At 45.5% G+C, this 27,500-nt stretch overlaps 2 protein-coding genes and 1 long non-coding RNA gene across 14 annotated transcripts in view; 2 read left to right on the top strand and 1 right to left on the bottom strand.

The window, feature by feature from the left end:
• Positions 1 to 8,298, top strand: part of Eri3 (ERI1 exoribonuclease family member 3) — a 133,080-nt gene extending 124,782 nt beyond the window's left edge. For all 11 annotated transcript variants that reach the window (XM_026397710.2, XM_077791038.1, XM_077791036.1 and 8 more), the window contains one exon: positions 7,766 to 8,298. In XM_026397710.2, coding sequence (XP_026253495.1) covers positions 7,766 to 7,848 — 83 coding nt within the window. In that variant the 3' untranslated portion in view covers positions 7,849 to 8,298. The remainder of the gene's footprint in view (positions 1 to 7,765) is intronic.
• A 77-nt stretch (positions 8,299 to 8,375) lies between these two features.
• Dmap1 (DNA methyltransferase 1 associated protein 1) lies at positions 8,376 to 18,320 on the bottom strand. Of its 2 annotated transcripts, XM_026397703.2 has the most exons (11): positions 18,248 to 18,314; positions 17,931 to 18,040; positions 17,320 to 17,411; positions 16,877 to 17,072; positions 10,767 to 10,925; positions 10,508 to 10,675; positions 10,064 to 10,249; positions 9,831 to 9,902; positions 9,468 to 9,540; positions 9,052 to 9,347; positions 8,376 to 8,916 (listed from the first exon to the last, which is right to left on the bottom strand). In XM_026397703.2, exons 2-11 carry the CDS (start codon positions 18,033 to 18,035, stop codon positions 8,797 to 8,799), a joined length of 1,467 nt encoding a protein of 488 aa, XP_026253488.1. In that variant the 5' UTR covers positions 18,036 to 18,040; positions 18,248 to 18,314; the 3' UTR covers positions 8,376 to 8,796. The 2 variants fall into 2 exon arrangements, with proteins under 2 accessions (XP_026253488.1, XP_026253489.1); XM_026397704.2 differs by having other exon boundaries at positions 8,376 to 8,856; positions 17,931 to 18,320.
• A 2,170-nt stretch (positions 18,321 to 20,490) lies between these two features.
• Positions 20,491 to 26,034, top strand: LOC113189078 (uncharacterized). Its single transcript, XR_003301609.2, has 4 exons — positions 20,491 to 20,657; positions 20,980 to 21,080; positions 21,694 to 21,845; positions 25,540 to 26,034. It is a non-coding gene; the product is annotated as an uncharacterized LOC113189078 (long non-coding RNA).
• Positions 26,035 to 27,500: the final 1,466 nt, after the last annotated feature.

The following is a 27,500-nucleotide window of genomic DNA, read 5'->3' as shown; positions in this document are numbered from 1 at the left end:
TAATTGGCTCTCTGGGGCAGCGGCTGGGGTCCTTGATGAAGAGCTATGTGGATGTACCCAGCCCGGCCCCCACCCAGCCTGCCACTAGGGCCCACAATTAATAATGATTTGCAAATGGCAGACAAGCAATAACACAGAAAGATGTGGCGTCCGCGCTGCCTCTTCATTTCCTCCCCTCGTAGATATAAATGGCCACAGAACAAAAACCCAGCACTATAAATTCTGAAATTAGTTATTCACCGGGATAAATGGGGCCTAGAGCCACCAGACATCTCCCTGCTACTCTTCCTGCCTGCTTTTCCTGATCCAGGTTTTGTCCTAGGCCTTTTCCCAAGCCTAGGTCCTGGCTCTTCTGCCTCTTTGGCTCCCAGTTCATTCCTCAGCTTCTTCCCACCACTTTTATGACCCCTTCTTATGTGGCACAAACTTAGCAGTGGTCACCTGGTTTGTGTCTGTAGCTTCCTCCACCTGAGCTAGCAGGTAGGATTCACCCTCCAACTCCTCACACTGACCTACCAGGCTGCCTGACCTGTCTCTGTCCCCATTCTGCATTGGGGTTTGATTGGAGTTGACATCAACTCCAATCCTGCCAGCCCTGGGAGTCTGGATCAGGATTGATCTTGGGTATCTGTTTTGGCACTTGGGACCAATCCAGTCACTTGCCTGGCCAAGTCTGAGTTGGGTTCCTGGTAGCCAAATGTGGTATAAGTGACTTAAGGGTTTTGCTGTTGTGCTTACTGGTCAGGCAGCTCTGGGGGGGATATTGGCATAGGCATTTCCGGGCACTATGCCCTCTCGGCCAGGCACATCCTCCCCCCGCCCCCCAAGTGGCTGTGAGCTGGCGGGTAATGGGCGTGTAATGGCCTCATTTCCATGCCCGGCCTCCAGGAGCAGCGGTAAGTGTTTGATTGCCTTAATTTCCAAACACATCATTATCCCAGCTTTACCAGCGCTTAATAAACACTTTATGAGGATTTTTTTTAAAAAACATCTTCGGTCCGCATACTTCTCTGAAGTGATAAACTCTAATTAAGTCTAATATTTAAAAATATGGTAATGGTGAGTTGTTTGAATAAGTGGACTGCATTTCTGTAATTTCATTATTACGTAAAACACGCTAATTATTTGGAGCGCTCTTATTACGGAGAGAGAAATCGCCTGCTAATCAAGATGAAATTGCCTTTTCCCCTTATTGTGGAACCACCGTCATCCTTCACCATCAGCCCTGTGGCACCTCCAGGCACCTCGGGTGGGGCGGAGGGGGGGAGGGCGCTGAGGGGAAGGATGGAAAGAGGGGGTCAGTTCAGAGTCAAGACTGTGAGGACCCTGGCCCCAGGAGGGATAGGAAACTATGGGAACTGTGTCTGTTGGAAGAGGGAGTTTATGTCTGGAAAATGTATCCAGAGGGTGAAGGTGGCTGTGAATGGGGTCCCAGGGATCTGTGTGGGCCAAGTCTGGAACAAACGACAGGGTGATGGGGGATATCAGGATATTGTTGTTGGCATAATAATATTATTGGATGTTATTAGCGTAACAACATTGACAATAACTAAGACACTATTTTTAAGCACTTTACAAATAAAAATCATCTTTTGATTTGGGGGGGACATAGATGCTCTAATTGTCACTGTTATTCCCATTATAGTGTAAAAACCAAAACACAGAAAAGTTGAAGATTAGAAACTTGCTCAAGTTCACAGTTACTAATAAGTGGAGTTTGTGTTCAAAGTCATCGAATCAGGATAGAATGGGGGGGGGGCTCTCTGCTGTTACAGTTCTAAATTCATTGCCTTGGCCCCCATCTTCCTTTCAAACTAACATTTGAGGATAAACCCTGAATCCCAGCCAGCTGGAGCTTGGTATCCCAGTCCCCATCAAAGAGTTGCCAGATTTAGTGAATAAAAATATAGGATACTGGTTAAATTCGAATTTCAGTTTTAGCAATTTTTTAGTGTGTGTCCCAAGTGAGATCAGGACAGCATTTAATCAAATCTGCCCAGGGTAGATCCACAGCATTTTGCTCTGAGGGTATTGTTGCTTCCAGAATGTGCAGACAGGCAGGCAGATGAAGTCCTAGAACACTGACACACCCAGGGTTCTTGCTATCTCATCCTTACCATGCCTGGCTCCGGGTCCTCGCATGTTTCCCACCCCCGTTCTTTCCCACCTTGGTCCCATCTTTGCTGTTCTTGTTTGGCTCTGGCCCCATCCCTCACCACTTCTTGGAGATCACTAATAAGATGTATTTCCTGGCAAAGACTTGGAGACAGGAGAGCCTCAGGTTGTATCTGCATGTTCCTTTAGGCCACACTGCCTCTTAAGACCCACCGTCAGCAGCAAGCCACCTGGCTGCCCTCTGGTCTCCCCCTTTGATTATTTCATGTTCATTCTATTTCCTGCTCTAACAGACCCATGTATGAGAATTGTATATGTGATTTCAAAAGGCTGCAGAAAGTATGGACAGTTTAGTCAGTGGGGATAGGACAATCAGCTTATCCATCAGAAAAATAATAAGAGCTTCTATCTTACTACACATTAAAATAAATTCTAGACAGATTTCAAAAGTTAAATATAAAATATAGATGAAACTGTTAGAAGAAAATATAGGATTTTTTTCTTAGAACACTGGGAGAGAGAAGGCGTTCTGAAGTAACATTCTAAGTCATAAAGAAATCCCTGATAAACTCAGATGTCGCATACGAATATTACTTCATTCATCCAAAGCTAAGTTCATCACTACCCCAAACTTGCACCTAATCTGGAATTCCTTATCTCATCGAGTAGCACTAAAATCTTGAACTCATTCCTCTCCCAGCTCACCAAATCCCCTCATTAAGGCTTACTTATTTCTCTTTCCCAAAAACTCTTTTGCCTCCATCCACACTCCACTCTGTAAGTATATCTCCACCTCCATCTCCACTGCCACTGGCCTCATTCTGAGTCAACCTTTCTGGCCTGGGCCAAAGTATAGTCTGCCAAGTGATCTCTCTGCCTTCAGGATTAGCCTCTCCAATCCCATCTTCACATCCTGAAACACAGATCTGGTCCTGTCATTCCCCTCCTTAAAATGTCTCTGCAGTCTTGCCAGAACATTAAAACCTTGCGTTCCTTAGCTTAGCATTTGGGTTCCTCAGGGTTTCTACTCTAGTCAGTTGCTGCTGATTTCACCAGCTTCATATCTTGTCACTTTCTTGCTGCTGCTACAACAACACTGTTACTCTCACCCACCCACCCACTTTCTAAACCTAATTTTTTGGACACCTGATATTTCACCTCCAGAAATGTGCCTGTACTGTGCATTATGCTGAGAATACCTTTCTCACATTAACCCCAACTTGCCCAGGTAGCTCCTCCCACATCCCCTAAGACCTCTTCTTAGCTTTGTTCTTCCAGGAATCCATTTCTGAGGATCAAGGAGAACTAAATGACTTTTCTATGTCATCTAGTTTTTCAAGATGACTTTTCTCCTTTTCTTGCAACACCTGAAAGCCTGTCTCTGAGCTTCAGGAGGACAGAGAGCTGCAGAATCTTGCACATCCCTCAGACCACACAGCCCACCTGTGCTGGGTACACATGTCAGTGCATGTTTGCTGAATGAATTCAGTATGTGAATGGATGGCTCCCCAAGAGTTTCTCAAACCCCTTTCCTCCTGAGGGTCTTCCTGGCCCAGGCTGCTTCTTGTGCTCTTCAGTTCCCAGGCAAGTGCAGCCAACTAGAGCATGCCAGCCTCAGGTTGTTAGCTCTATGTGAACTCCCACTAGGTGTTCTAAGTGGTCTGAGCCACCCTTCCACTATATCAGCTCCTTTGCCAAGCAGGTATTTGACTATTCTTGGGGCCTAGCCAAAAAGCTTATCCCTTGTTAGATTCTAGCCCTCTTCATCTCCTCTCTGAGGGATTTGTGCAGTGATAAATGGTCTTGGCAATATAAGAATACTTCTAACATTAAGAATATTTTATGTCTTAGCTGGGTGTGATATAGCACACACCTGTAATCCCAGGAAGTCAGGAATCTGAGACAGGAGGATCACAAGTTTAAGGCCAGCCTGGGCAACTTAACAAGACCCTGTTTCAAAACCTAAAAAAAGATTGGGGATATAGCTCAATAGTAAAGCACCTGAGTTCATTCCCCAGTGTGAGTGTGCATGCATCCCCAGAAAGAAAAAGTCATCGTATCTCAAACTGATGACCCTGCAGGGACATAAACAGGCTAGTCTTCTAGAATGTGAAGATGCAAAGAAGGCCTACTCTATTATAGTCTCCATTGTGGGCACAAGGCTGTGCCCCCACCATCCCATGCCACAGCAGCATCAGGTGGGCCTCCTTAGCTAAGTGAGAGGTGCTAGAAGGCACAAGGCTGTCCACATGGCCCAGGAGCTTCAAGCAGAGGAAGGACTCCAAGAGGTGATGCTGTCACTAGGCTGGCACTGCTGCTGTTTCTCTCTGCACTTTTAGCCTATTAAAAGCCCCAGATCTGTGTCTGGTACGTCTTCTGCCATGTTATCTTCCAATTGTGCCAGTTGACTTCTATTTTTTTAACCGACAAGTAGTTTGCATTGACTCTTATTACACTCCTAGGAAAGAAGAGCCCTGGGCTGAATCCTGTAACTGCCATTCCACTAATTTGAGAAGTGAATTGGTGCAAGCTCCTTCCTCTTTCTGGGCCTATATCATAGTGAACAAGTTGCAACACATTAGAATCCAGAATCCCCTGTAAACAGAATAAGTAGTCAGTCAGCCCGTGGCATGTGACAATTGATTTCATCAATGTACCAACCCAGTTTTCCATCTATGCCACGGATTGTACAGCGTACACTTTCTCATACTGGGTCATCCAGAAAGCTAGCATCCTCCAGGAAGAGACAAGGCTGAGTGTAAACAGTGGCTTATACAAAAATGCAGGATGGAGCACCTGTTCCTTGCTCACAGTGATGCTAAGGCCATTGGAGTTTAGAGAAATGAATGAAGCCCTTGCCACATGTCATGCAACTGGTGGGAGAAATTAAAGCTGGAACAGCTTTGTCTAATTCCACAGTGCACTTTGTCATTTTCAGCAAATAGTAAGTGGTTCCTTGAGATTGGAGTACAGGGATTAGGAGTCAAGGGTGACAGAGGTATAACAGGGATCAGGTTTTGCTGAAGCTTTGAGTCACATTAAAGAACAGTCACATTTGAACAGAGGGCAGGGAGAGCCACCAAAGGGATTTAAAGAAGGAAGGACCTGGCCAGATTTGTGGAAGAAAGATTGCTTTGGCTACAATGGGATGAATTACAGGGAGGAGACAGAACAGGCTGTAGTAGTAATCCAAGTGAAAGGCGATGAGGTCTGGACTCAGGGGTGGCTGCTGCTCATGGGAATTAGGTGATTAGAGAATAAGGGGATCACATCTTCAGAGGTTCTTACTTGACTAGATTTGGGGAGCATGGAGAGGGCAGAGTGTGAAGCCTGCCTCAGGTTTCTTTGGGTATTTGAATGAATTATGATGCCCTTCTCTGGTGTGGAGAACACAAGGCAAACAGAAGCTTGGGAGAAAACATGTTCATTATGGGAGCATTTTGTGCCTTTATTTAGAAAGAAATGTTCAAAAGACATTGGAATTTATGGTGTGGAGCTCAGGGGGAAGTGAGGCTGGTGAGGGTTACCTTCAGGGCAGCCTAAGCCTAGGATTTGGGTGAAGTCATCCATTGTGCAGCATGGGACAGGTCAAGGGCAGAGACTGAGGCATGCGACCCTTTCCAACACAGGTAGGAGATCAGTGCTTGCCCACTGGATGACTGGTGGCCTGGGGGTCTGGGCCGGGACAGTCACTTGGGCCAAGGGAGGTAGATTGAGCGATTTGTCCAGTGATGAGGGAGGAGCTAGATGAAGTCAATAGAAAACTAATTTTCTTTTCTGCTGGAAGAAATGAGGTGTGTGGCCGCTGGGTAATTGCAGATAACGAGGGGACTTATTCTTAATATGCACAGCAGCCACAGTCCCCAGAGTGCAAGAGACAGGAAGGATTGGAGGTGCCCGACAGCAAGGCTTATTTGGGAAGAAAATCACCCTATCAACCCCTCCAACAGTGCCATCACAGACCCTAGACCCCATCGTAACCCCTCCTCCTCCCACGCCCCTTCTTGTCTTATTCCCCTGTCAACTGCCTGCTCCTCCTGTCACAGCTCCCTCCCTCCTCCACCCTGTACACCCAACAGCCCAGGCATACACACTAAGGGAGACAAATGACAGGGCCTCAGCTGAGCCGAGTGCGTGTCCGGCCCATAAACCACGGGGATGGGTCACGTCTGGAGTTGCCATGGCCGCCACTACCCACCCATCTGTCTTCCCACCATTCTGCCTTAGACCAGCCCTCATGGCTGCCTGAGCCCCTGGGGAACAAGGTATCACATCTCTACACCTGTATCTACCACAGGTACATGCATGTTGACCTCTGCAAGACAGGACTGTGATTTGCCTGCCCCAAGCAGGATCTGCTGAACTGGTGACTGGCCAGTGACAGGCCCTGGGCTGACCAGACACTCTTCTCCAACCCACAGCCTTTTCCTAGCTCTAAGACAGAGGGTTGCCTTTCCTAGGTTGAGGTTCCAGCAAGGAACAGTCTGGAGACCAGTGGAAGGGGACAGTCCTTGACAAATGCAGAGGCTTTCTGACCCTACCTTGACCTTACCACCCCCCCATACTTGATGATGACATCGATGTACAATATTTCTGCAATCACAGCATCGATCCCCTGAGGGCTGGTGGCGGCTGAGGCCCTGGTCATGGCCCAGGAGCATGGGAGATAGGAAAGGAGTGAGAGGAGAGGCAGGTGAGAGCATAGCAGCTGGTGACTGCTCTGGGCAGCTGCCCCTCCTGCTGGTGGTCGTGGAGTAAGTCCTGGCCTATGTCCATGATCCCAAGGCCCAGCATTCCTGCATATGACCTCCAGGGTGTCCAGAGCATCAAGTATTACACAAGAGACCCATAGTGGAGAAATTGTGATAGGGTCTGGCACAAGCAGACATTTAATCTGGGGTGTGGGCAGAGGCAGGGCCCAAGAAAGTGACCAGCACCCGGCTTTGATCCTACTAGGACAGGCGAGGCAATGGGCTGACATACATGTGTCTAGCAGATGGCCAGGACTGAAAGATGCCATAAATCTGGGCTCTCCCTAGCCTATCCAAGACCACACAGAGACAGGTATCCAGAGCAGGTGTGACTCCCAGGGCCCTGGCCCAGGAGTGCTGAGCCTTGTGTCTTGTCACCAGTGATTATGGCCTGGGACACGTCTCCCACATATGCAAGTGCCGGCAAAGTCACCCTGGCCATGGGCGTGATGAATGGCCACACAGTAATGAAATGGAGACATCAAGGCGGGTGGCGGGAAGACGGAGTGTGGCGGACGGGCCGTCCCCACGCGGCGGCAACAAGAAGGATCGCCCAGCGGCCGGGGGCCGTCAAGGGAGAAATTACACATTTACTCTGCCTTTTTCTTACTGCGACGGCGCCCATACATCACCGCCGGGGCCGGGACAGGACATGCCGGCCAATTTCCAGCATGAATTATGGGGCTGAAAAGCCTCAAGACCAGGCTTCCTGCTGGCCCAGTGTCATCCAGTCTAACCTGAAGCCAGAGACGCTGCCACCAAGGCCAGGGACCCCCCTCTCTAGAGCCCATGGCTCTTGAATTTAACCCTGCTTCTCATTCCCACCCTGCGCATGCACCTGTGGGCATGGAGAGGAAGGATGTAGGGCCCACTTAAATGCTTTCTGTTCCTCCCTACAGATGACTGCAAGAACATCGCCAACATCATGAAGACACTCGCATATCGAGGCTTCATCTTCAAGCAGACGTCGAAGCCGTTCTGATTGGCCGAGGACGGGATGGGGCAGGACAGGGTAGCTGCTTGGCCCAGCCCAGAATCATCCTCTCCCTCACCAGAGGGGAAAAGGGAGAGTGGCACAGTCCTGCGCCCAGAGTGTCCCCCAGCTGCCCTGTAGGCTTGTGCCCTGGGTAAGCGCTTGGCCTCTTGGCCTCTCTGGAGCAGACACTTTGTGCCCAACCCCACCCCCACCCCTCAGTCTCAGCCCAGTATTAGCCCTTCCCATTGTGGGCCTGGGCTGGGGGACCCAGGCATTCGCCGCGCCTCCTCCCTGGCATACAGGCTACTGCTGGGGCCACCAAGCTTCCCTGTCCCCCTTCCCATCCATAGTGCATGGTGTGTGGTGCCCCCAGGGCTCCAGGACAGATCAGGCCCCACCTTGTGTCTACCCCCATCCCCGCTGTGAACGTGCCACTGAATAAAGTTGGGGAAACAAGGCGTTGGGTGTGTGTGCAGCCATCTTTGTAAGGCTACGGCTATGCTAGTGCTGTCAGGATGGGAACCAGTTGGAGCATTCTCTGGGCTGCCTCTACACAAGGCCACTGGTATACAGCCAGCAGTCACTGCAGCACCTGTAATACCCTCACTGAAGATAAATAGGCCTTGGGGTGTGAAGACTGTCCGAGCATAAGGCTGTGTTCAAAGCTGCTGGTATTTGAAGCCACTGCTGTGTGATGTCATCTTGAGTGTAAGACCACAGGTGTTCAAGGTGCAGGGGTATGGGGCAGTTGTCAGGGGTTAGAGGCCAAGGAAGCCACCAAAGATCTGAGCTCAGGCAAACACTACTAACTTTGGGAATGGCAGTGCTGAGCCCCTGCCTGGCTAACCCTCCCAGCCAGGGGTATCAGAAATGCAGGAAAGGAGGCAGAGGCAGCCCAGTCTAAGTTAGCAGCTCTATTTACACCACAGCACCACCCACACTCCGGGTGGCCTCTCACGGCTTCTTGGCTTTCTTCACAGAAGATGAGCTGGAGGCCGATTCCCGTCGCTTCCTCTGAGGAGACACAGGAGGTGCTGAGGTCAGTCGTCCCCAAGGCCTGGTGTGTGTTTCACTCTCAGGGAAGATAATGCCCACTGGTCAACCCACTCCTGCCCTCCGCCACAGACCCTCAAAGAGGCAACAGTTCCCCTACAGGCGCTAGAGGGAATAGGGTCAGGGCATATTCCCCCTGCCCATCCAGGCTCTTACCGAATTGGGTGTGAGAGGTGCACCCACCACATCAATGATGGTGTCCTTAGTGGGGTCAGGGCCAAGTCCAGGTTCAGACACTGCTGACTCAGCAGAGGCTGGGACTGGCCCCACTGCTGGTGTGGTGGGGCCCCCCAGCACGCCTGCCCGGGCCAGTGCCTCGTGCCGGTGTCGCAGCATCTGTAGCTCATACTCGCAGTTGGCGCAGGCCTGCTTGAGCTCATAGAGCAACACTAGGTCACTGCGCAGCTCATTGAACATATGTACCAGCTCCTCCGTGGGGGTGGGGCTCAGCTCTGCAGGCAAAGCAGAGCCAGACTGTAGCTAAAGGCCTGTAACAAACTGCTCATCCCCTGTCCAGCCTTCATCCACAGCCCCCAGTGGGTAGGTCCTGTGGGGCTCAGTACCACACTCACCCACACCAAGCTCCAGCAACATCTGTTCCAGGGCCTTGATCTTCTTCTGACCCACAGAGCTGGGCAGCTTCATCTGCAATGAACCAGGCAGCTAAGCCCTCTGCCCAACAAAAGGTTTAGGGGTTGAAAGGACCCAAAGATAGTGGGGTTGGGAGAAAGGTGCCTCCTGGAGGTAGCTATGGGCCAGAGAAGGAAATAGCCAAGAAGTGGAATATAGTGAAAGCTCTGACCTTAGACTGCCTACATTCCCTCTGTGATCCTGATGAGGCCATCTCTCTCTACAGCCACCCTTCTTACTGGCTGCAGCATTCAGGCCAACGGGAACCCAGAGCCCAAACAAACTAAAGGAGATAACTCACATACCCTCTGGCTTCGCAGTGTGACCCCTGCAGACTTGAAGTCTGGAAACTTGATCCCTGCAGTCTCAGGAACAGCCTGGGGAAGGAGTTATGAAGACCAAGGTGTCACGGGGGGAATGAGCCCAGAGTCAGTCCCAGCACCCCGCCAGCTCTGTGTGCTCTCAGAGCTCCCCACTTGAGTGGGGCCACTTGGCGCAGGACCCCTCCACCCCAAGCTGGGCTGTTCAGGCTCCACACCGGCTTCTCGGCCTCCTTTTTCTGGGGTAGCTTCTTCTTGGGGGCCTTGCGTTCAGTGCGCCGCTGTTCTGCAGTGGTGTCAGCTGCTGTGATCAGCTTCTGTAGGTCTTGGCTGCGTTTCTCCCGTTCCTTCTTCCGGGCCTCAATCTTGCGCAGCTCCTGTAGCAGATACTCCTCCTCTGCCACCTAGAAAAGGGAGAAGAGATGCTGAAAAGCGTGTGAGGGCAATCTGGAGAATGAGTGGACATGGAGGCGAAGGGTGCCAGATTATCTCAGAGGGAAGGGACTAGATGGAAGTGAAGGAGAGCAGGGGGATGTCCAGGAAGCAGCAGGAATGGGCTGGAGGTGGAAAACTGGGGGTGAGGGTGATAAGAGTTTACAGGATGGAGGCAATGAGCAAGGGGTGTAGGGCTTAGAGGAAAGGCAGTGGGGCTCACAGCTGACCTGCTCTGGGGTCCGGTTGTAGAGACGCTCCAGCTGCTCCTTCCGCCGTCGTTCATGCCCAGCATCAAATACTGGTATCTTGAGGTCTGTGCCTGGCACAGCCCGTACATTGGCAAGCTTAGCACAGATGTGGTAGTACCGCTCCTTCAGGTCCTCCACAGAACGCTTCTGAAAACCAAGATACGCAGGGGGATAACTGAGCATGAAGGAAGGGTAGGCCCAGGGGTGGGCACACAAGCACATGCATATACCAACTCACCTTGAACTGCTGGTGGTCATACCGGTCGTGGATAACTACAAAACGCAGGTCAAAACGGCGGCTTAGGTCAAAGAGGTGGTCAGTTTCTGCCTTAGTCCAAGCATCATCATGGAGATAGAGCTGGTACTCCTGCTCTGAATACACTGGCACCTGCACAGTCTACTGACAGAGAGGGACAGTGGAAGAATACCCACATCAGGTCGTATCCAGCAGGCTCCAGCCCCTCATCAGAGCCCTTCCTGTTTACTGATAGTCTCTGAGGGGGACCAGGGCAAATCCTCTGTCTGTGCCCCTGGCAGAGGCCAGCCTAGAGTGAGGAAAGCACCTATCTGCTTGACTATAACCATAGCAACCTCTGGGCTGTGGCCTGTTGATATACTCTAAAAGCAACTTCACCGTCTTCAGCTTCAGAGCCTGGTAACAGGATACTGCTCCTGCCCCCATAGTAAAGGTGAGGGGACCACTTGTAAGCACTTCCGTGGAGTCCAAAGGTCAACTCTGGAGCCAGGCAGATGGCTAAATACACCCATCAGACTGAGAAATGGCCATGCAACTTTGTCTGAAGCACTATTGCCACCAAGTGGTGATAGTGGGATCTGCCACTCCCCTGAGTTCTCCAAAGTCAAGCATCTACAGACAGGGCCTGAACCTAGTCCCAATATATACAACTCTGCCACTGCCCCTTGGTCCACTATCCCACACCCCACTCCTCATGTCTCCTCTAGAGACAAATAGTACCAGCACAAGCTGAGTTTCTCAGTCAGAGACCCAAGGACTGACTCAATGCTAGACTGGACTGGGGAAGTTTTTCTTTTGCTTAATTAACACCACAGTTGTCTCCAATTGCCTCTGGGACACTTCCTATTGGAGGTCTCATGCTGTTCCTCTGGATTCAACTTAATATGCTCAGTACTAACTCATCACCCTCTCTCAAACTGACATCACTAATCCAGGCCTAAGTCAGTGTCACCCTCATCCAATCCAGTTGCCCAAGCCAGAAACCTGGCCGGCATCTTTAAATTTCTACCTCTTAATAAATCTGTGGCTTTGCCTCCAAAATCCCTCTCTATCTCCACTGCCACATCCTGGGACGCGCCAGCACCATCACTTGCCTGGCTCAGAAAAATAGCTTTCCATTGGTCTTTCTTTATCTCTGTTTAAACCTCTGCCAATCAACTCTCCCTCTGCAGTCAAAATTGACTTTTGTGAACAGTGCTACTGAAAGGGCAGTATAGTCCTCTCTAGTCTACGGTGAAAATAGCAACTAAGCAGAAACACGGAAACCTAACTGTGCTGGTTAATTTAATATGAAGAAACTTGTATTATCTTTTTTTATTATTTTGTTATCTTTATCAGTCTTTGATGGATTGAAAATAAAACAGAAATATGTCCTTCACCACAGATAATTTGAGATGCATGGTTCTAGAACAATGGATCTTACCACATTACCCACTAAGCCTCCCACCTTCAAAATAAAGTGCCTTCAGCTGAGCACAGTGGCACATGCCTGTAATCCCAGTGGCTGGGGAGGCTGAGGCAGGAGGATCACAAGTTCAAAGCCAGCCTCAGCAACTTAGCAAGGTCCTAAGCATCTCAGTGAAACACTGTCTCAAAAACAAAAAAGGGCTGGATGTAGTGGCACATGCCTATAATCCCAGCAGCTCAGAAGACTGAGGCTGGGAGATCACAAGTTCAAAGTCAGCCTCAACAAAAGTGAAGTGCTGAGCAACTCAGTGAGACCCTGTATCTAAATAAAACACAAAACAGGACTGGGGATGTGGCTCAGTGGTTGACTGCTCCTGAGTTCAATCCCTAGTACTCCCCACCTCAAAAAAATAAAAAAGGGTTGAGGATGTGGCTCAGTAGTTAAGCACCCCTGGATAAATCCCTGGTACCAAAAAATACAGATAAAAAAGGGCTAGGCACAGTGGCAACACGCCTATAACCCCAAGAGCTTGGGAGACTGAGGCAGGAGGATTACAAGTCCAAAACTAGCCTCAGCAAAACTGAGGTGCTTATAGTAAAAAAGAAAGTGTCTTCTAGATAATTTACAAAACCCTCAAGAGCAAGGATTATTTAATATCCACCATTAGGTACCAGTGAATATCTACTGAATCAATCAATGAACACATAAGTGAATGACCTGTCCTTCACAGACCCTAAATTCCAGCCAAATGACCAGCAGTTTCTGGAACACAGCAGATCCTTCCCCTCTGCCTTTGTTATTGGCTGCTATGCCTTTTCACTTCCACATTTCTTCTGCCTGTAACATTTTCATCCTTTTAATCTCCTCCAGGCATTATCTTCTCTGGAGTCTCTCTGGTTTCCCAGGCTTGGTTAGGTATCCCTTCTGTGCATTTGATTTAAAAAGCCTAAAAACATAGTAACAGCATAGCCAATCCTGTTCTTGAGGCACTCACAGTCAAGTAAGGTATACCATTTATCTATTCATTCAACAAATATCATGGGCCTATCTCACCTATGTCAGAAACATAGTGTTAAATAAGAATACGAGGTGAAGTGGTCTTCACCTCTCAGAGCTCAGAGTTCAGCTGGAAAAAAAATTATTATTTTAGTAGTGGTGAATCTGATGACAAAGGAATGCCTACTGTGCTAATAAGGGACACTGGGTCCAGCATGGGAACAAGAGTTGGACAGAGAAGAGATAAATTAGGGCTCGTTTAAGGTTAAGTAAAAGTGTGCCAGGAATAATGGTGCACACCTGTTCATATCAGCAATTCAGGAGGCTGAGGCAGGAGGACTGCAAATGCAAGGTCAGCTTGGGCAACTTAGCAAGACCCTGCCTTGAAATTTTTTAAAAAAGGTTGGGGGTGGGGCTGGGGATGTGGCTCAAGCGGTAGCGCGCTCGCCTGGCATGCGTGCGGCCCGGGTTCGATACTCAGCACCACATACAAAGATGTTGTGTCCGCGGAAAACTAAAAATAAATAAATAAATATTAAAAAAAAAAAAAAAAAGGTTGGGGGTACTGGGAATGTGGTTCAGTGGTTGTTCCCCTGGGTATAATCCCCAGTACTGTAAGAAAAAAAAAAAAAAAAGATGTTAATTAGAGCTGAGCTTAGTGGCACATGCCTATAATCCCAATGACTTGGGAGGCTAAGGCAGGAGGATCACCAGTTTGAGGATAGCCTTGGCATCTTAGTGAAACCTTGTCTTAAAATAAAAAATAAAAAGGGCTGGGGATTGGGCTGGGATTGGGCTCAGTGGTAGAGCTCTTGCCTTGCAGATGTGAGGCCCTGGGTTCAATTCTCAGCACCACATAAATAAATAAATACACACACACACATGGCTGGGATATTTATCTAAAAAAAAAAAAAAAAAAGGATGAAGATGTAGCTCAACGGCTGAGTGCTGCTGGGCTCAATCACTAGTACCACCCCCCGAAAAAAAAGTTAAAAAGAAGTGAACTAGTAAGGGGAAATGGGAAAAGAATCCTAAGTAGAGTAGGTAATACAGAGAAAAACAGCATAATGTGCATGGGCCTGACAGAGAGAACATGTTGGGAAACAAATGCTGAAATGGAGAGATGCAAAAAGAGCCTGGCAAATTAGCAGAAGCCAGCTACAAGCCCTGCTACAGAGTCTAAAATTGTCCTGAAGGTGATAGGAACCAGCAGAGTTAGTTTTAAGGAAAACAAAAGGTCACAGTTTTTCTATCAAAGATCATCCAAGCAGCAGTGAGGACAGAGAGGATAAACAAGAGTCTAGGGACCAGCTGTAATGCAGGTGGGAGGTAGAAAGGCCTGAGCTGCTTCAGGAAAGCAGTGAGAAGGGCACAGATCAAGAGGCTTCAGGAGATAGAAACCACAGGGCTTGAGCGTGTATGGCCAGGGAGATGCCACCCAGGTTTCTGGCCTAAGCAAGGGAGTAGATAGGGAGCCATTGAGTGAGATGGGATCCATGGTAAGAAGGATTACTGGAGAAGATCATTAATTCATTTAACTCTGGCTTCATTCTCTGGCCCTGTAGTCACCCAAAACTCAAATCTGATCTTGACACTGTTCTGCTTAAAATCTGTCCATGTTTACCCAATGACACCAGAGTAAAACCAAATTCTTGAGCCTGGATGCCAAGGCCTTACCTGACCTGGATGCTATTCACTGCTTGGGTGGCATCTCCCACCATGCCCCACCTTGGGTTTTTGGCATCTCCCAAAATGCCCACCTTGGGTTTTAGGATTCATCAGCATGGAAATGCCCACAGTATCCCATACACATGACCCTTTAAAATTATCATTTTATGGGGCTGGAGTTGTGGCTCAGTGGTAGAGTGCTTGACTCACATGTGTGGGCACTGGGTTCAATTCTCAACACTGCATATAAACAAATAAATCAATAAAATAAAGACCATTGACAATTTTTTTAATTAATCTTTTATGGTTTTGCTCATGCTATTCCCTTTGCCCAAAAAAAATTATTGCATGCCTTTCCTAATACCACCTGGTGACATCCTTCATGAAAACTCAGACTCTTTAATAACTCCAGAAAACTTCCATGATCATCAGGCCCTCCCAATATTGCATGTATCCCACCAGATTGTGATTGCCTCTACCCCTACCCCCACCATCCTAACAATATGAGGTTTTTTGTTTGTTTGTTTGGTACCAGGGATTGAACTCAGGAGCTCTTGACCACTGAGCCACATCCCCAGCCCTATTTTGTATTTTATTTAGAGACAGGGTCTCACTGAGTTGATTTAGTGCCTTACCATTGCTGAGGCTGGCCTTAAACTCTTGATTCTCCTGTCGCAGCCTCCCGGAGCCGTTGGGATTACGGGCTTATACCACTGCATTTTTGTGCCCTCAATTGTTAGACCTCAACTTTGCATGGTGCAGTAGTTACTAAATACAAAGTGAATATTATTTTGTCTTCACCTCAACCTGTCTCATCCCACCTCCTTCCCACTCTGTCAGAGGCCTTGCCTTATGGCTGTTCCTCCCCAGCCTTATATCTCCTGTCTCTCCTTCACTGGCTTAGGGATGATGATGAAATGGAGGAAAACCTGGTTTGGGATGTGGGGAGTGATGGATTCACATGTGGCCATGCTCAGTCTGAGAAATCTGTGAGCCATCCAGGGAAAGGTGTCCAAGTACAGTTGGATATACTGGACTGAGAGGAAAGGGTGTTCCAAGCAAGAACACCTGTGAGGCCTCATTGTACAGTGGCTAAGTCTTGGACAGGAATTCCAATCTAGTCTAGCTCTACCTCTTACTGGCTGGGTAAGTCTGGGTAAGGTCCTGTTCTGGCTGAATCTTAATTATTCAAACCAGAGATAATTCAATTTGGATTAGAGTGCTGGCAGAGAGGATGGAGAATATAGGCAGAAATATGATTTACTGTGGAAACAACCAGCAGGACTCGATGATGTATCACAATAGTCTAGTTCAAATGTTACCTTCCCAGAGAGGCCCTCCATGACCACCCTATCTAAAAGTAGACCTCCCCTACACCTAGATGTTCATTCTTCATCTCATTTCATATTCATTTATATCCTGGTTTCATTTTATTGATGTGATATAAAATAAGTTGGATTCTAAAAGAATCCAACTTATTTTATTTCCTTAGATGATTGTTAACTGCCTTCTCCTGCTATCTCTTTGTCCTGCTGTTGAGACCTAAGGGAGAAGGCTGTCAAGTATGATTCCCAAGTGGGTGGATACTAGTGCCATTCAGTGAGATGGGGAACGGATTTGGGGGCAGAAAATGGAATGAGTTTTGCTCAGGGGTACCAATTTGATGTGATGTACCTATGGGGCATTCTGAAAGATCCATCAGTAAGTGACATCTATAGACACACTAGAAAGAAAACACAGAGTGAAAAAACATGTAGGCTACAGCTCTGAGAAACAGAAGGATTTGAAAGGCTAAGAGAAGTCACCAAGAACCAAAGTTGTTTCAGGGAAGGATAGGATCTCATGGGCAGAAAAGACCTATAGAATCCCATTTAGCATTTATTTGACATGAGGACTGAGTGGGTAACCATGGCTGGACCCAAGCATACATCTAGAGCCAACCCTAGGAGACAAGAGAGCTCATACATATGGCTCAGAGTAGGTGGGCAGCATCGGCCTATGTCCAAATGGTGTAGCTCACCTTATTGAACCTGGCGAAAGGGTAGTCCTTGCCTTCCTCTGCTGCCCGTCGCCAGTGGAAAAACATAGCTCCATCCTTTCGGGCTGGGTTAGTGAATGGCATCCACTTCCAGGGTCGCACCTTCTTGGAGCCCAACTTGGCTTTCACTGTGCGGTAGCCCTGACCAGTGTCACTGGGTAACAGTGGGGGTGCATCCCTGGCAGTAGGATTTAGGGAGGTGTAAGGTTAGAATCAGAAGGGCTCTAGGAGCTGATTTACCCTTGAGCAAGGAAGTCATGTCCTAGAGCAAGACATCTGAGGTCCTCTCATTCCTGCTCAGCAAGCAGGAGCCCTGGCTGAAGAGGGAAGGTAAGGAGAGAACTGGAAGAAAAAAATCAGGAGTCAGGGACATGGTGGTTAGGTCAGGGGCCAGAGAATGGGAATTTGGGATTCCAAATACTTGCTTCTTATCAGAGTAGAGCAGGGCATAAACTTCCCGGTGCATGCCCTCAGGCCTCTTGAAGGTTAGTGTCTCAGAGGACTTCTTGGACTTTTTCTGAAGAAGAAAACAAGGAAGGAACCACAACCTAGACCTCCTTTCCCTAAATTCTTTAGCTCAGCACAATTCCTGAACATACCATCACAAGAACAGTTACATATATACTAACATTATGATGACACACTTTAAAGGCACAGAAATCCACTTTCTGGAGTATACCCAGTCTGAGCAGATCATTCCCCTTTCCTCCCTCATCTAATAGAGCCTTGATATGTGAAAATTGAAGATCCTCTCCCCATCTCTCAGACTAATAACACAACATCTTGGTCTCCACTCCCAATAATTTTCTCTCTTTTGTCCTCTCATCTCTTGGAGGTGCCCCACTCTCTCGGTCCCCTCCACTCCCACAGTGTCCCACCTCTCCATCATCCATCTTACGGAGGATGATACTTTCTCTGTACCACAATGTCACACCTTTCTATCGTGCATCTCACTAGAAGTGTACCACTCCACCACCTCTCTCGTCGTCACCCCCTCACTCCTCATTACCCCCTTGCTTTCTGATACACCTGTTACCTTGTCCGGGTTGATAATGTCTTTCTTGCTGATGGTCCCGGAGGCTGCATCACCCTCTGGACCCCCGAGTTCTAGAATATCCCGTACATCAGCGCCCGTAGCCATCACGCCTGAGAGATTGGGGGAGCACCCCCTACGTCAAGGGTCAGTGCCTGAAAGACCACGTTCAGGCCAGGGGGCGGGTCCACTCCTGACCCGAGTGGGGGCGGGGTGAAGAGGAGGGCGGCAAGGAAAGCGGTCCCAGTCAGGTCGGGGTTCTGCGTATGTCCCGTTGCTTGGGTGTCCGTAACAGCCTCATTCACCTCCTTGTTTCTCACCCTGCTCCTCCACACCTGGATCTGCCAGCTGCGTTTCCCTGCGCCGCTCCCCTAACACCGCAAAGCCTCGGGCAGAAACTTCCGGTTGTGCACGTTTGAAACACAGCCGACAGAAACACTTCCGGTCTGTGCTTGGAGGAAACAGAGCCGGCTAGCAATCCAGTGTGAAAGCTACTAACCGCGCGGAGTTTATCATAGTCCTGTCCTCCCGCGACTCCACTCAAGATGGTACGCCGCCTGCTTTCCGGCGTTTGCCTTCTGTGTTGCTCCATTGCATCTCGCGGAGTGGGAAAAAAAGAAAAAGAAAAGCTCACAGCCTTGTGACATTAGGAAGTCAATTTATCTTAACCTGTTTCCTTTTTTTTTTTCTTTTCTATTTTTCCTTTTTTTTTGGGGGGGGGGCGGGGGGCGGTAACCAGGGATTGAACTCAAGGGCACTCGACCTCTGAGCCACATCTCCAGCCCTATTTTGTATTTTATTTAGAGGCAGGGTTTCACTGAGTTGCTTAGCCCCTCGCCATTGCTGAAATTGGCTTTGAACTCGCTATCCTCCTGCCTCAGCCTCCCAGCCACTGGGATTACAGGCGTTCGCTACTGCGCCTGGTTTAACCTGTTTCTTAATTTACAAAATGAAAATTGTAGTAATACCCGCCTAAGTGAAATACTAATAATCCATGTAAAACATCAGCTCAGTGCCTGGGACATTTTTAATTAAATGAATTAGTGATAGTAATTACCTTTGTTTATTAAATATTAACGTGTACCTGTGTTATTAAATATTAACGTGTACCTGTGTTAAATTTGGCATCGAAGAGATAAACTAGACAGGCCAAGCAGCCCTGGGTGGCTACCAAGATGGAGTCTGGACCTTTTCTTGCACCTCCTATGATGGAATTGGCTTTGAATTTGGGACCTCTGGGGCTTTTCTTGAACCCAGATTCCTGGAACTTCCCCAGTCCGGGAGCTAGCTGCACTATTTTGAGTTTCAAAGAGGCTCAAAACGCAGCTTAAAGTAGGGAGCTACTGGAAGAAATCTGCTGACATCCCCATCCCTGGAGAAAGAAACAGGAGGTCCTGAGGAAGAGCAGAAGTGACAGAGGAAGCAGCTCCCAGCTTCAACCTCTGCAAATCACCTGCCAACATGGAGGATACATGGGCAATTAGTGTGGGGCATAAATTGGGGCTTGTTAAGGCATTGAGGATGATTAAGGACAGACCATAAGCTAAGACCTGCCAAAGATCCCCACAAGAACTAGAGAATCTATACAAGTTAGATATAAATGTTGCATCCTATCATCTGAACAGGAGAAGGGGATACAACCACTGCAGCTCAAGCCCAAAACTCTGGAGAACTATGCCTGGAAGTACAAACCTTGTCCTGTTCCTGACTGATTCCTGGCTGGATCTACTGAATTCCAGTTTCTGGGGGGAACCTAGGTCTTGCAGCAAAAATTGCCCTCAGGGTAAAAGAATGGTCCTTGGAGCCAGAAGTAAAGCACTGGGAATGAGACCTGTGCCTCTGCCTTAAGCACTTGGCCTTACTTATAGTTAATTAATTGTGTCAGTATTTGTTTAATTAATTATGTAAGACAGTGATGCTAATATGTAAATTAGTATGTGTGCCAGGCACATTTCTTGGACTTGGGGATGCAATAGGTGAATGAGATAGAAATATTTCCTGTGGAGGTTTTATTTTGTGGGCAAAGAGAAACACTGAGCATATAAACAATAAAATCCATTATGTAACTTTTGATCGTGACAAGAGCTGTGAAGGAAATAAAAGAGTAATAGCATGGAATAGTGTGGTCAGGGAATGTTTCTCCAGGGAGTCAAAAATCTGAACTAGGATTGAAACAATAGAAATAGCCATGATATCTGGAGAAGGAATGTTTCAGGCAGGAAGAAAAGCAAGTGCAAATTTCCTAAAACAGAAGGTGCCCTATTTTTTTAAGGGAAATAGATAAAGAAGGTGTTATGGTTTGGATCTTAAATGTCCCCACAAAGGCCCATATGGTAAAGTCTTTGTCCCTAGCCTTATTGGAAGGTGATAGAAACTTCAGGAGGTGGGACCTACTGGAAGGAAATTAGGTCATTGGGAACATGCCCTTGAAGGAAATATTTGGATCCTAGCCCCTTTCCGCACCCTGTCTCTCCCTGCTCCTCCTCTCTGCTTTCTGTTGTCATGAAATAAAAGGCCTCCTCCATCACCCATTCCTACCACGATGTTCTACCACAGGCTCAAAATCAATAAGGCAAATCAACCAGGGGCTGAAACTGTGATCCAAAATGAACTTTTCCTCCTTTAAGTTGTTTATCTCAGGATTTTGTCACATCAATGGAAACCTGACTAACACCCAATATGGTGCGTCTTTCGAGAGAAGGAGGAGCACAGGAAGAGCTGAGATCAGAGGTAGGCATTGTGGGCCATGGCAGGGAGTTAAGTTTTACTGTAAGGACCATATGGCAGCCTCCCTTCTCTTCACCAAGACTACAAGCTCCTTAAGGATGGCACTGGGTCTCATCTTCTGAACCTGAACTATTTCTCAGAGCTTGTTTCTTCATTTGAAAAATGGAAAGTGTGTGGGCTGGGGTTGTGGCTCAGTGGCAGAGCACTTGCCTAGCACATGTGAGGCACTGGGTTCCATCCTCAGCACCACATAAAAAAAATAAGTAAATAAAATAAAGTTTAAAAAGAATTCTGTTTTTTTTTTTTTTTTTTTTTTTTTTTAAAGTGAAAGTGTGCCCTATTCGGAGAAGCTCCTCAGAAAGACACTATGGGGAAAGGGAGGCAGTCATACATGGAGTAATGGAGATCTGATTTGAACTTTATCAGGTTAGTAATAGAGCACATTTCCACACTAATAAGATAAGGACAAATGTTCCAATTTTTTAAATGCGCCAAGAGCATTAGAGGAAGTTGTAGAAATAGTACAATAGCTAATGAATATATGGGTAAGTGTTCCGCCTCACTAGTAATCAAAGAAATTAAGATTTTAAAACCACAAAGGGGTACTATTTTGTTGTCTGTCAGATAGGTAAAACTTTCAAATAACTGCAATACCCATTCTTGTCCAAGATATAGATGAAATAGACATTAGCATATACTGTTGGTAGAAATGTGTTTTCATTTTTATTCATAAATTCATTCAACAAATATTTGTTTGGTACTTATTGTATGCTATTTACATATATACTCTCATATACCAGGCACTATACTAGGCCTTAGATATGTAGCAGTAAAGAAGGCAAACTTCATTGCTGCCTTCAGAGAGTTTATGTTCTCTCCCTTTTATAAGTGTGTCTATGTAGAGAAAAAAAATCGGAAAAGAGAAGCCAAAATTATACCATTGGTAGTTTCTATTTAGGCAATTTATATATTCTCCCTTTTGCCTATAGGTATTTTCTATATGTCTTATAATGAATATGTATTTCTTTTATAATAAAAGGAAAGAAGGAAGGAAAAGGGAGAAGGAAGACAGACCCCGCAGGGCTGTGGAGCATGGACTGGGCCGCAGTGAGGAGACCAGAACTCTCTGGAAGACATTTGGGAAACGACTAAGGCAAGGTGGATTCCATCATGTCATCTGCAAATACTAAAGTAAGCCTAAACACTTATTTCTTCTTCTTTTAACACTGGCCAGGGTCACAGAAATAGGTCAAACAGCAGCTGTGGTAGTGGGCATCCTTGTCTTATTCCTGATTTTAAAGGGAGTGTACTTAAAGTTTATCTTTCTTTTTGCTTTTTTTTTCCCTGCATCTTTTCTTTTTGACTGGAAATTGAACCCAGGGACACTCTACCACTGAGTCACATCGCCAGTCCTATCTATCTATCTATTTATTTATTTATTTATTTATGCCAGCGATTGAACTCAGGGACACTTGGCCACTGAACCACATCCCCAAGCCCTATTTTGTATTTTATTTAGAGAAAGGGTCTCACTGAGTTGCTTAGCTCCTCACCATTGCTGAGGCTGGCTTTGAACTCAGATCCTCCTGCCTCAGCCTCCTGAGCTGCTAGGATTATAGGCGTGTACCGCCACACCCAGCCCTTTTTATTTCTTTATTTCAAGATAGGGTCTCACTACATTGCCAAAGCTGGCCTCAAACTTGTGATCCTCCTGCCTGGGCCTCCAAAGCTTCTGGGATTACAGGTGTATGCTATCACAATCAACTCTCAGTTTTCTAATAATTGTTTATCCTCTAGTCATAAATAGGTGATAAGCTAGCAAAATTTTTTATTAATTGATATATTCATATGAATTATCTCCTTTAGTCTATTAATGAAGTGAGTTGACAGATTTTCTGATGTTACATTCACAGAATAAAATCCATCTGATCACAATGCATCTTGGCTTCAGGTAGCCAATATTTTATTTAGAATTTTTAAATAACCTATTCATAAGTGAAATGGACTTATACTTTCATTTACTTATAACTATCTTTATCTAATTTTAGATTCAAGATTATGCTATTTAGCCAAGCACAGTGGTACACTCTCTTCATCTAAAAAACCAAAACTTTTTTTGTTTTGGTTTTTTAGATGAAGAGAGTCTTTGTCACTTCAATTTCTTTAATATTTATTGTCCTAGTTCCTCTTCATTTCAATATTGGTAGTTTGCATTTTCCCCGAAAGTATGGCTAAAGTAAAAAAAAAAAAAAACTGACAATACCAAATTTTGGTGAAGATATGGTGCAGCATAACTCCTCTATATTAGTGATGGAAATTAAATTATTATGACCACATAGGAACATCATTTGACATTATTTACTAAAGTTAAATATACATAAACCTGCTGTCACAGCAGTTCTGCTCCTGGGTAAGTTCTCAAGAGAAATGCTCATGTTCACCAAAGACATAAACAAAACATCAGAATGGTATTATTCATAGTTGTTACAAGCTGAAAATATTCAAAAGTCTCTTGCCTGGTAAGGTGGTACAGGCCTGTAATCTCAGGTCCTTCAGAGGCTGAGGGTAGAGGATCACAATTCAAGGCCAGCCTCAGCAACTTAGAGAAACCCTGTCTCAAAAAACAAAAAGGGGAGCTGGGACTGTAGCTCATGTGAGGCACTGGGTTTGATCCTCAGCACACATATAAATAAATAAATAAATAAAATAAAGGTATTGTGTCTATCTACAACAAAAACAAAAACAAAACAAAAAGGGCTAGGATGTGGTTCAGTGGTAGAGTGTCTCTGAGTTCAATCCCTGTACTCCCCAGCCCTTGAACCCAAAACCAAGTGCCATACTGACTCGTCCTAAATCCCAGATAATGAAAACTTAAGCCTTTCCAATTTGATTACTGACTCCCTAACAAAGACAACTTTATTCCTGACTTTTGCAGTGCTGACTTCTGACAACATATGATCTTTAGATAGGATAAGTATTCGAGAAAATTGCTGTTTCTCCACCACAAACAAATGGGTAACTTTGTCTGTCTTGTTCATCTTGTATTTTCACTTGATGAGCCAGTCCTTCTAGTCTGATTTCCCTTATAAACTTCTTTGTTAAAGGGAATGCTTTTGCTTTCCGAACTAACTTAATAAATATGTACTAAAGTAAGAGAGAGGGTGCTACACCTTGTACCACCCACCATGAAGAAAGAGTTGCAAAGGTTGGTGGGTATCTTTGGGCTTGGAGGCTGTACAGTACCTTTGTTCATGCTCTGCATTTTTATCCAGTGACTGGTAAGTTTTGAAAGGGACTTGGCTCCAAAGGAGCTCTATGGGAGGTCTAGGTTAGAATGTAAGCTGTGTTCCTAGTTGGGCCTGGTTATGGAACACATCCAATGATGCTGAAAGTATTTTGTCGCAAAGATATAATATTTGTCTTCTTCTGACCCAATAAGAGAATCATAGCACAGACACCCAGGGTTCTGGAAGAAGTCCTTAATCTCACCTGCAAACAATTGCCACCTTTGGAAAACCAGCTTCTGGCTGACAACTGGGCTCTGGTAGAAGCTGATCGCCTGACTATGAAACCCTAATGGGAACTGCCCAGCATGAACTGAAAATTATCCAATCCATTGAACCATAAAGTTGGAGATGCAAGTCAGCATTCCATTATAAAATTTAAGGAGTTTATTCTTTATTCTTTATAAATATTTAAAGCTGTAAATTTCACTGCTTTAGCTGCACCTTGCAAATTTTACATTTTGTTATCATTCTAATTTCCCTTATGATTGCTTTGGCCAATGATTATTTGGAAGTATGTTGCTTAATTTCCAAATATTTGAGTTTTCTAGATATCTTATGATTATTGGTATTTAATTTAATTCCACTATAGTCAGAGAATTTATTCCATATGATTTAAATCCTTTTAACTTTATTGAAACTTGTTTTATGGCCTAGCATATGGTCCATTAGTGAACATAGCACATGTACTTGGGGGGAAAAAAGCGTATCCTGCAATTGTTTGGCATGAGGTTCTATAAATGTCAATTAGGTCAATATGATTGACAGTAGTTCATATCATTTATGTCTTGATTATTTTTTTTCCTACTATTCCATTGATTGCTAAGAAGGGTGTTAAAATCTCCAACTATAATTGTAGAATTGTCTATGTCTTTTTAAAATTTTATCCATTTTTGCTTGACATATTTTGAAGCTCTATTACTAGGAAAATATACATTTATAATTGTTATGTTTTCCAGGTGAATGGACCTTTGTATCATTACAAAATATCCATATTTATCTCTGATAATAATCTTTATATTGACATGTACTTTATCTGATATTATAACCACTCCAGACTTTGTAAGCTTACTGTTTGCACAGTAGACCTTTTTTTCCTCCATTTTTCCCCAACTTACTTGTATGTCTATACTCAAAGTAGTTATTTGAGTTTGGCTCTTTTTGTTCATTTGAACCATCTCTGTCATTTAAGCCCATAGGGGTTGGTTGAGGGATAAGCAGGAAAGGAGAACATCGTGGTCCTGGTCTCATTTGTACCCTTTCTACTTGATGACAAATTGCTATAAGACACTAGAGACTTTGTGCCAGATCAAATAGTTTTCAGGTTATGACAGACAGGTTAAGTTTCAAGATCATGTGGTAGTCCCCTGGACATTTAGTCTATGTGAGGGCCCAGGAGCAAGATGAAGTTGTTTCTCAAAAGGAGTTCAGCAATTTGCTAAAGACGACATGGCTTTCTTCACATATTCTAGTGACTTCTTCTGCAGTCTTCCTATACTTCCCCCACACACATTAGGAATTGAACCCAGGGACGCTTTACCACTGAGCTACAACCCCAGTCCTTTTAATTAATTTATTTATTTTATTTTATTTTGAGACAGGATCTCCCTAAGTTACTGAAGACCTCGCTAAATAGCTGAGACTGGCCTGGAACTTGTGATCCTCCTGTCTCAGGCTCCCAAGTCTCTGGAATTACAAGTATGTGCCATCACACCCAGCTCCCTTGGGCTTGCTATATGTTCCATCAGAATAGTGACCTAAACATGATTGGAGTGTGGGTCATGGAAATCAGCTGGCATATCTGTTACATAGCAGCCTAGACCACTTGAGGACTTTTTTCTTGGATTTCCTCTTAAAACTGCAGCCTTTCAGGTAACTGAAATTATCTTTCAGGTAAATGGGCAGGTACAAGACACCCAAACATGGGGTATGTTGCCTCAGAATTCCAAGAAGGCAGCCAAATACTATATTTCAACTAATCTAAGATGTCTTCAGTTGTAAAGTACACTACTGATATTCCACTGTGAATAATTTTTTAAAATGCTGTCAATAAAACCATGATATGCCATTGATCGTGGGATACACTGGCATATTAAAACTGGGGGGATGATGACAACCTTATAAATGCACTAAATGCCACTGAATTTTTCACTTTAAAATGGTTAATTTTACATTGTATATATTTCATCTCAATAAATAACTTATGTCCTTTAGAATCAATGATATTTGATTATTCTTCTTTCATATACCTTTCAGAATGTAAAATGAATTAACTTGTGCTTAGAAGGGGACGTGGTGAAATGGCCTAGAACACTGGACCTCCAGAAATATCACTGAGATGTATTTTCATGGGATTTATTCACTTCATTGAATCTGAGATGCTTTGATCCTGGTGCATTTTTTTTGAGAGAGAGAGAATTTTTTAATATTTATTTTTTTAGTTTTCGGCAGATACAACATCTTTATTTGTATGTGGTGCTGAGGATCGAACTCAGCGCCGTGCGCATGCCAGGCGAGCACACTATCGCTTGAGCCACATCCCCAGCCCCAATCCTGGTGCATTCTTGATTTACCAGAAAATGTCAACAGAAAGCTTTCCCAGCTCCCCCACCCCAGTACTTCCTCCTGTTAACTACAATTGTAAGAAGTCACCCACCAGCCTCAGCAGGGGAAGAGGAGACATTTCTTCTGGCAAGAGGGGGCCAAGGGAGGTAGGGTCTGAGCTATCTAAAATGCTTCCTTTTCTGGTCAGTGCTCCAACATTCACATAAGAGACCTGAAATGTGAATTCAGCAGATATTTTACTGTAGCAATTCTCAGTATCAAACGTTGAACTTGATTTCCAGCTATAACCAGCCCCATGACTGCACAAGATAAATTATTTTTGTCATAGATATATAAAGTCAATGTCTGAGATTCATCTTGAGCTGAAGTTTCAGGGTACTGATCTTGTCACTCTTTTCTTCACTTTGTCCAGAATGGTTAAAAGAACCCCTGCTGCCCAGTCTGCAAATTACTTCTGCCTCCCATGGTTCCCCCAAAGCTTTGCCCTCAATGTATCTTTCATTCAGGTGATAATCAATTGCAGGTGATAATCTATTAGTTACAGGCCAAGAGCTGCCTTTAATTGTAGCTGAATTTCCACTGCCCAAACATAAACATCCAACTCATGCCTGTTCTAATACCAGTTTGTATTTCAGTTACAATTGGTAGTTCTTGGTTTTCTAGAAAACAAAAAGCAGTCAAAACTATTCCAAGAAAAATTGGAGAACCAAACTAGAGCAATAACTATAGAAAAACAAAAAAATATTATTAATAGCCAGTCATGGTGGCATATGCCTATAATCCCAGCACTAGGGAGGCTGAGGCAAGATAATAATTTGAGCCCAGTTTTCTTTTTTTCCCCCCACATGTTTTTATTGGTCCATTATAGTTGTACACAATGATGGGATTTGTTGTTATGCATTCATACAGGGACACAATATAACAATATAATTTGGCCAACATCACTCCCAAGACTTCCCTGCCTCCCACCTGTTGATCCCTTTCTTCTACAAATCTT

Source organism: Urocitellus parryii, chromosome 11 (genome assembly GCF_045843805.1).
Source record: "Urocitellus parryii isolate mUroPar1 chromosome 11, mUroPar1.hap1, whole genome shotgun sequence".
Lineage (NCBI taxonomy): Eukaryota > Metazoa > Chordata > Mammalia > Rodentia > Sciuridae > Urocitellus > Urocitellus parryii.
Note: the sequence above shows the minus strand (reverse complement) of the source record. Positions and strands in the feature narration are given on the sequence as shown.

Bases quoted from the DNA above. Each gene is read 5' to 3' on its own strand.
- Dmap1 (XM_026397703.2), bottom strand. From the start codon at position 18,035: ATGGCTACGGGCGCTGATGTACGGGATATTCTAGAACTCGGGGGTCCA. The intron at 17,412-17,930 runs GTAACAGGTGTA...TTTCTTCTTCAG, and splicing joins ACATTATCAACCCGGACAAG to AAAAAGTCCAAGAAGTCCTC. The intron at 8,917-9,051 runs GTAAGAGCCTGG...ATCTTCCCTGAG, and splicing joins CACCTCTCACACCCAATTCG to AGTGAAACACACACCAGGCC.